A 9,233-nucleotide genomic window follows, 5' to 3' on the forward strand; every position below is an offset into this window, starting at 1 on the left:
GACCTGCTGGGCTCCGGCGATCCTTCCGCCTCAGCCTTCCGAGTGGCCGGAATTACAAGCATGCGCTACTATGCCTGACTGATTTTTTGATTTATTGTCGAGATGAGGTCTTGCTGCCCAGGCGGGTCTCGAACCCGCGGGCTCAGGCAATCCACTCACCTCAGCCTCCCAAAGGCATGGGATTACAGGTTGAGCCACCAAGCCCGGTTCAGGCTCCACTTTTAATTCTAGTTCTTCTGATATATCTACTACATTCATAGTTACTTTCATTGAAATCTTGAACCCCCCAAAATCATTCCGTGGGATTGGAATCAACTTCTTCTGAACTCCTGTGAATGCTGATATTTTGACATTTTCCCATGAATAACAAGTGTTCTTACTGGTCTCTAGAATGATGAGTCCTTTCCAGAAGGTTTCAATTTGCAATGCCCAGATTCACCAAAGGAGTCGCTATCTATGGCAGCTATAGTCTTACAAAATACATTTCTTAAAAGCTTTGACACAACAATCATAATGACATCTTAAACCATGGGCTGCAAAATAGATGTTGTGGTAGCAGACATAACAGCATTATTCTTCTTTGTACATTGCCACTACAGCTCCTGGAGGACCAGGTGCATTATAAATAAACAGTAAATTTTTAAAAATATTTGTGTTCCAGTAAGTAGACCTCAAAAATAGGCTTAAAAAATTCAGTAAACAATGAGACAATCTTAGCTAGCTCTTCTTAAATTGCTGCAGCTGTTTTATCAGTCCTCGCTGTTTCATCTTGCACTTTTATGTTATGGAGATGGTTTCTTTCCTTAAACCTTATGAACCAACCTCTGTTAGCTTCAAATTTTTCTTGTATATCTTCCTCACCTTTCTCAGCCTTCACAGAATTAAAGAAAGTTAGAGCCTTGCTCTAGATTAGGCTTTGGCTTAAGGGAATATTGTGGCTGGTTTGATCTTCCATCTAACCCAATACAACTTTCTCCATATCAGCAATAAGACCGTTTTGCTTTATCATTCACATGTTCACTGAAATAGCACTTTTCACTTAATTCAAGAACTTTTCCTTTGCATCTACAACTTGGCTAACTGTTTAGTAAAGGAGCCCTAGCCTTTGAACTTATATTGGCTCTCAACATGCCTTCCTCACTAAGCTTTATCGCTTCTAGTTCTTACTTTACTTGATAGATGTACAACACTTCCTTTCACTTGAACAATTATAGGTCGTTGGAGGGTTATTAATTGACCTAACCCAGTATTGCTGTGTTCCCGTTAATAAGAAAGCCTGAGGAAAGGGGCAGAGATCGGGGAACAGTAGAGCTGTCAGGACACACACAACATTTATCCATTAAGTTCAGCATTGTATGTTTCATTGCTATAATAGTGTTAGAGTCAATATCTTTGTAAATTTCATTGTAACCCAAGATAATTATAATAGTAACATCAAAGATCACTGATCATAGATCACCACAATAGCTATTATAATAACAATAATAGTTTTAAATTATGTAGACCAATGGAACAGAATTGAGATTCCAGAAGCAAAACCTCAATTTCTCAACCAACTCATCTTCAACAAAGCCTCCACCTCCCACTACTGGGGAGAGGAGAACCTATTCAGTAAACGGTGCTGGGAAAACTGGCTGATCACATGCAGAAGATTGAAGCGGGACCCCTACCTATCCCCATATGCAAAAATTAACTCTAAATGGACCAGAGACCTAAATGTAAAACCTCAAACTATAAGAACCTTAGAAAATTCAGGAGACACACTTATGGAAGTTGAAACTGGCAACCAATTCCTGATCAAAACCCCAAGTGACCATGCCATAAGAGATAAGATAGACAAGTGGGATCTTATCAAACTGAGAAACTTCTGTAAAGCCAAAGAAACCCTCAAGAGAGCAAGGAGACAGCCCACAGACTGGGAAAAATATCTGCCAACTCTATGTCTGACAAAGGCCTAGCATCAAGGATCTACAAGGAACTCAAATGTGCTGAAAAGAAAAAAACAGGCTGGGCTCGGTGGCTCAGCCTGTAATCCCAGCACTTTGGGAGGCCAAGGTGAATGGATTGCCTGAGTCCATGAGTTTGAGACCTACCTGGGCAACTTGGCGAGACCTCATCTCTCCAATAAATCAAAAATTAGCCGGGTGGGATAATGCGCACCTGTAGTTCCAGCGACTTGGAAGGCTGAGGTAGAAGAGTTGCCAGAGTCCAGCAGGTCAAGGCTGCAGTGGCCAGGAGCATGCCACTCCCCTCCAGTCTGGGCGACAGAGTGAGACAACAACTCAAAAAAAGAAGAAGAAAACAAACAATCCCACTACAAAGTGGGCAAACAATATGAAAAGACACTTCTCAAAATAAGACATACAAGCAGCCAACAGATACATATGAAACAACGTTCAGCCTCACTAGTCATCAAGGAGATGCAAATTAAAACTACACCGAGATACCACATAACTCTGGTCAGAATGACTACCATTAATAACTCAAAAAATAACAGATACTGGAGAGGATGTGGTGAAAAGGGAACACTTCTACACTGTTTGTGGGAGTGTAGACTAGTGCGACCTCTGTGGAAATCAGTGTGGCGATTCCTAAAAGTTCTAAATATCGACCTTCCATATGACCCTCCAGTCCCCCTACTGGGAATATACCCGGAAGAACTCAAATCACTCTATAAAAAAGATACCTGCACATGTATGTTTATCACAGCATTGTTCACAATAGCAAGAACATGGAACCAATCATGCTGCCCATTAAAAGAGGACTGGATAAAAAAAGCTGGTACATATATGCAATGGAATAGTATGCCACCATAAAGAAGAACAAAGTCATGAACTACGCAGCAACCTGGATGGAATTAGAGTGATCTTTCACAGAAACAAAGATCTGAGTATCACATGTTCTCATTCATAAGTGGACCTTGAACAGCTACAATAATACTATAAGAAAAGAATTGACAGTAGCAGGAAACTGCAGGCAGGGAGGCAGGGAGATGGGATTGACAGTAGTTGGTATCTGCCTGGGGAAGGGGGGACACACCTCATCAACAAGGGTACCTGCAGAATGAATATTTGTATACCTAACCCTGAATTTAAACCCACAACTTTAAAATAAAAATTTAAAAATATAAATAAATGTTGCAAATTTACTAATATATGATACACAGCTGTAAAGTGAACACATATCATTGGATAAATGGCACTGATAGAATTGCTTGATGCCAGGTTGCCACTAAACTTTAATTTGTTAAAAAAAAAAAAAAACTAGTCTCCACAAAGTGAAATATAATGAGGCACAATAAAATGAGGTATGATTGTATTCACGTGGACTCAGTTTAAGTTATAGAAATGATTACTAATCCACAGATGGTTAGAATATTTGATATTCTGAAGAGATTCATGTATTTGTAGTCTGAGAAGGCCACATCTGTGCTCCATGTGAAAGTTGAGGCCATGACTGAAATGATAATTTAAGGAAAATTGTCAAATCTATCGTGCCAAATGTATCAGTAGTGAAATGAGTAGAAGCTTGGAAACCAGCAACAGTTGTTAAATCGCTCTCCTTAAATAAATGGATAAGTACATGCATACATTTGTATATATATGCATAAGTGATAAATTAGTTGAAATATGCAGGTATACTTAGTTATCTCTTTAAATATCCTGTCTTCAAATACAGTCAAATTCTGAAGTACTGAGCCTTAGGACTTTAACAAACTAATTTTGCAGAGACTTAATTCAGACCATAACTCCTTCTGTATCAATAATGCCATTAAATAATTTAATTAAAAATTCAATCAAAAGGTGGAGTGCATCAGTCTGAATTAATACAGCAACCACAATAACAAAAACAAGGTCTAACCATGTCATAGCATAGGAGATCTGACTTAAATTCACCGAGAATTACTCATCTATTTTCTTTTAAGCATTTGATAGTTTTATCTCTTAAATATGTCTAGAATCTATATTGAATCAATTTCCATGCTCATTGTAAGAATAGAATCAAATTCATTAATTAGAGCATAGCTATTTGCTTGTTCTGTGCCGTTAACTGAAGAATATTTTTTTCCAATTGAATTTCAATGATACACTTCACTTGTTCAACAAAAGCTAAACTGTGGCTGAAAGAAATTAATTCTGGAATCTCAATTTTATACACATCTTTTATGCCAGTTCCACACAACGTTTATTACTTTAACTTTGTAGTAAGTTGTACAATCCAGAAGTGTAAGTCTTCCAATATAGTACTTCTGTATCAAAATTGTTTTGTCTCTCTGGAACAATATCATTTTGGCTATTCTGATTTCCTCTATGAATGTTAGCATCAACTTCACAAATTCTGCAAAAGCGACAGCAGAGATTGTTATGGGGATTGTGATAAATCTATAGATCATTTTGGGGAGTATTTCTACCTTACTGTTAGGACTCTGACCTAAGAACATGAGGTACTTTCCATTTATTTAAGTCTTCTCTACTTCATTTAGCAATGCTTTGTTCTTTCCAGTGTACCAGATTTGCACTTTCAGAAAACATTCCTTCAAATCTTATTCATTTTGATATAATGTTAATGAAACGATTTTCTAGAAGTCATTTTAAATTGTTCATTCCTAGAATATGGTTTATCCTAGAGAATGTTCCTTGTGTGATTGAGAAGAATGTGCATGTTGCTGATATGAAAGTGAAACATCGTATAGATGTCTGTTCAATCTAGTTGAATGAGAATATGTTCTACCTTCACAATTATTAAAAGTAGTATGTTGAAGTTTCCAAGATTGATTGCTGGATTATCTATTTCTCCATTTTATTCAAGACGTAATTTGGGGCTCCGTGATTATGTGTACAGGTATGTCCATAATTAATTTCTGAAGGATTAATCACTTTAACATTATAAAATGTCCCTCTTATACTCTAGTTAATTTTCATTGGCTTTATAGTCTGATATGACTGATGTAAGGGCACATGCATCACTGTTTTTATGGTTCCTATTTGTATGAAATGTCTTTTTCTGTTCTTTTAGTTATACATTAGTTGTGTCTTTGCAATGAAATCACATCTTCTATAGATAGCATATAGTGGGATTTCCTTGTTGTTATTGTTGTTTTAATCCAGAATGAAACTATGTAGCTTATCATTTAATTATTTTATCAAACCACATTGAATGATCGATATTTTTGGTGTTAGAAGCTGAATTGTGTCCCTGTAAAATATTTTGAATGTCTGAACACCCAGTACTTTTAGCATTTGACTGTTTGGAGAAAAGATCTTTAATGATGTAATTAAATATACCTGCATATTTTATCTTATTTATCATTTATTTAGTCATTCAATGAATGTCATTAAACAAGTGTTATTGGCCTCCAAGTATCTAGGTATTCAACTTCCAAAACGCATCTAGTGCTCTAGATGTGACAATCTCCATAAACTGTCACTTCAGTTATGCATTCAACTTGTGTAATTGAGACTAGATGCAGACTCCCCAGACCCTATGTATGTGCATCCCTCCAGAGTATCAAATATTATAGCCATCTATGGATAACAATTGTATTGTTTCTTTAACTCACATTGAGTCCATGTGTTAGTATGAGTTGTGGACAAACTATTTATCTTCTTAACCTTGTCACAAGCAAAATCGCGGTATGATCACAAGTCCAACGCGGATGACATGTGGATGGGATTACAAAAAGCGGATGACCCAAAGAAAACTCCAGAGTGATATAATCACTTCCATCTCAATCACCCAGGCATTGGTTGTGGAAAGAGTTGTCACAATAGACTACACAACGGAAGAAAAAGTATTTATTTTCTTTGAGTAGGGTTGTAAAAACTAGGGCGGATGAAGGCATTGAAAGTAAGTGATGCAAACTCACAGGAGAAGAAAGCGTCTGGATTGCAATGGAGTGGAGCCCAGATTTATTTCTGACTCCATGGGAATTACAGGGACAGTTCTAGACGTCCTTTTCTGTGGACCTTAGTTTTTGAACTTGCAGACAAAGGATAACTTTTCTTCACAAGACTCATCCTTCCATTTCTTGAATCCTACAAGCCAATGAGAAGAGTCAGACTGCAGCCATCAGGAGTAAAGCCCTCCTAGCTTTAGCATTTAGGATAAGAGACAAGAGGAAGCACATTTCCATTTTCTGGATGAGGGCCCCCACCTATCTCAGTCACCAGGTCCATTCCTGGAGGATGGGTGAATTCCCTGCCTCTCACCTGAGCTTGAAGTCAGGCTCGCACAGTAACCAGGACAGGAGCTACTTGGGGCTCCAGTGACCCAGGATTTGTAGGAGACTAGAGACCCACTGCTCCAGTGCCAGCGGCGGTTCTAAATGAGAAAGGGCCAGAACAGGGGCAATTGCCACTCAGAAAGGGATAGAAACACCAGGCCTAAGTGTACATTCAGGAATAGGACAAATGCAGGGCAAGAATAAACTCTCCATGAATATATCATTTTCTCTACTTTTGCTCTAAACCTCTTTCCTAGAATGTACAACTCCTTCCCACTGTTCCATCAAGTATTAACTGATGTGGATTTGGTACAGAGAAACATAAATCCTCATTATTGAATTATAATTCCTAAGGCCCATAACCTTTACAAACAGCATATCATTGGTTGTTCCTTGGTTGTTGATATATTCTTTATTAAACAGCAGACTTTCAAATGCCAGCCGCAAATTATCTTTAGTCTCTTTTCTTCATATAGTCTTTAGAGGGCTCTCTTACAATATAGAAAGTAACAAAAGAGGTTGAGATGGTATATACAGATTCTTTGCTAGATGTAGACAGAATGAGTTTATTGCTGAAAGCCCTGGACACTCAGGAAATGTAGCCTTCAGTTCATCTCTCTAACCACTTAGTGCGAATCTTACTACAACTCCTTCTCAATTTGTAAGATCCATACAAAATTTGATTTTTCTAAAATAAAAAAAGATTAAAGTGCTTTATCTTGAGACTGCCATTCTTTCTTTCTCAATCTTGATCTGTAGGAGAATAAAATGGCTACACACTGACCTTTTTGGGGTCATAGAGGCCAATCCAGACATTGGAGTCATCAGTGCTGCTCTCTTTAATCAGCGAGGCCACGAAGGCACCCTCAGCCTGAGTGAGCACAGACACCAGGTAGCCTGAATTCATGTTCTGGCAGTAGAGCTGTTGGCGAATAAAACGGGGCACTCAGTGGAGGAGGGTGTTTTCTGGGATCTCCTGGGTCCTCCCAATGGATGTGGCAGAAAAAGGACAGCACAGAAATGTTCCTGATGATGCCATCATTGACCTCCAGCATCTCTGTGCTGGGAATGTGTCAAATGACAGGGCAAGGTAGACTGGAAAGTTTTGAGTCGCTAAAGGGACAGGGAGAGTCTTCTCTCATTGCAGCCACTGAGCACACAGGTGAGTGTCAGCTGCCTCTACCTTTATGAACCTCCCCTTTGACCCCCACTGTTCTTCTCACTCACATCTGCGTCAACCCAGGTCTCCTGGTCTTCAATAAAGTAGTAGCAGTAGGAGCCGTAAGCATTGGTGCCTTCGGGGCAGCTGATCCGAGCATTGGGCAAGTCTGTCTGGACCTCCCGGCCTGGGGAAGAAGAAGCAATGAAAGGAGAGTCCCAGGGAAGAGTAAAGGCTGACGATGAACTAGGAGTTTCTGAGTTGCCTTCATGGAACATAAGGATGCAGTAGGTCATGGAATGTCTACTTACTTTTTCCCTTTTACAACTTGTATCTTTTTCTCTCTGACTTCCTTTGCTCAAGGCAAGACTACACAATGGAGAGACTAAAGAACTATATCCCCATGTTTCTTCTAGTGGCTTCTATCTTTAAAGATTCAGGATTTTACCATTCTCAGCCTGTCTTGATTTCCTGACACACAAGCCTCTCCTCAGTTCTCAATCCCCTTAATGACTCTCATCACATCAGCAACCCCCAACCTGCCATCTTGTGTATATTTAATTAGATGACATTCTGCCAGCTATAGTGGTCAGTGATAAAGGGTCATTTAAATTTTTTTCTTTAATTTATTAATGGAGTACGGATATATTTGGATTAGATGACATTGGCCATAAGAATCACTAAACAACACAAATCACCATTGATACTGACTCTGTTTTTCTCAGGTGGAGTCATGTGTGTGAGGATGGGTTGAAGGCTTCAGGCTTGGAGTTGTGGTTGGTTTGGAAGAAAAAAAAAATCTCACCTTGGCTCAGAGACAGAAACATCAGGCAGGAGATCAGCATCAAGCATGAATTGGACAGATCCATGCTGAGCGACAGCGACATGCTGAAGGAACAAATCAACAGTCTCTGTAAGAGAGTAGAGGGTTCGAGTTCTGAGAAGTTGTGAGCTATTACCATTCTCATAGCCTCCTCCCTGAATTTCTGAGGGTAGTACAGCCCTTAAGACAGCTATATCTATCCTCAAATATTTCTGTTTTGGTTTGGGGATTATACAGACAGAGTAACTGCAAATCAGCTTCCGTCCTGCTTAAGCACCATGAATATTGGGAACTTTGGACAGCTACTCACACAGGTATTTTTCCCCAATTTAAAAAGACATGTTAGACATGCTCTCCTCCTATAATGCCCACTTACCTGCTGACTCGGTCTGAGGTGGCTTGTCGGACCAGGCAATGGTAGGAGCTTTATAACCGGGTCTGAGAGAAGAAACACGTCATTTAAACAAGGGGTGGGGAAAGGAGTAAGGGTCAGAGGGTGTACAGAGGGCACTGATACTAAGAGATTCTGGTATCGAGAGTGCCTACTTCCTAGCACACACTGAGAAAGGTCACAGAGATGACATCACACTCCCACACACGGACTGGTAAACTGTCCAAGCTCAAGTCAGGCTTTGCCCTTCCTACCAGATGTCCAGTTCTCATGGCCCTTAGCCATCATTTAACTCACATTGAGTCCATGCTAACACATGAGTTGTGGACAAACTATTTACCTTCTTAACCTTGTCATAAGCAAAATCACGGTACGATCACAAGTCCAACACGGATGACATGTGGATGGGATTTCCTTCTACAATTTGTTGATGGCTTTATGTCAGTTTTCCAATCCTTTACAAGCTCTCAGGAAGCTCTCAGATATTGGGAGCCAGCAAAGAGTAGCAGTTAACATAATTCTGAACTAGCATGTCCAGCAAGTTTTGAGCATATGTAGCTCTATTGATACAAATGTTCTCAAAGTCCAAGCAGATGGAAACCGAAGGTGACTCAAATTCCCTGAATATGAAGTTAGA

At 39.5% G+C, this 9,233-nt stretch overlaps 1 protein-coding gene across 1 annotated transcript; it reads right to left on the minus strand.

The window, feature by feature from the left end:
* Positions 1–5,916: 5,916 nt before the first annotated feature.
* On the minus strand, positions 5,917–8,630 carry LOC103265616 (lithostathine-1-beta-like). The gene is made up of 6 exons (XM_008063274.1): positions 8,582–8,630; positions 8,188–8,293; positions 7,451–7,569; positions 7,008–7,145; positions 6,210–6,321; positions 5,917–6,035 (listed from the first exon to the last, which is right to left on the minus strand). Exons 2-6 carry the CDS (start codon positions 8,267–8,269, stop codon positions 5,968–5,970), a joined length of 519 nt encoding a protein of 172 aa, XP_008061465.1. The 5' UTR covers positions 8,270–8,293; positions 8,582–8,630; the 3' UTR covers positions 5,917–5,967.
* Positions 8,631–9,233: the final 603 nt, after the last annotated feature.

This window comes from Carlito syrichta, unplaced genomic scaffold (genome assembly GCF_000164805.1).
Source record: "Carlito syrichta isolate Samal-C Ts95f unplaced genomic scaffold, Tarsius_syrichta-2.0.1 Scaffold306700, whole genome shotgun sequence".
Classification (NCBI taxonomy): Eukaryota; Metazoa; Chordata; class Mammalia; order Primates; family Tarsiidae; genus Carlito; species Carlito syrichta.

Excerpts from the sequence above, each read along its gene's own strand:
- LOC103265616 (XM_008063274.1), bottom strand. The coding sequence starts at position 8,269 with ATGTCGCTGTCGCTCAGCATGGATCTGTCCAATTCATGCTTGATGCTG. Across the intron at positions 7,570-8,187 it reads GTTTCTGTCTCTGAGCCAAG|GCCGGGAGGTCCAGACAGAC; the intron begins GTGAGATTTTTT and ends CTTCTTCCCCAG. Across the intron at positions 6,322-7,007 it reads GCCTCTATGACCCCAAAAAG|AACCGCCGCTGGCACTGGAG; the intron begins GTCAGTGTGTAG and ends TTTCTCATTTAG.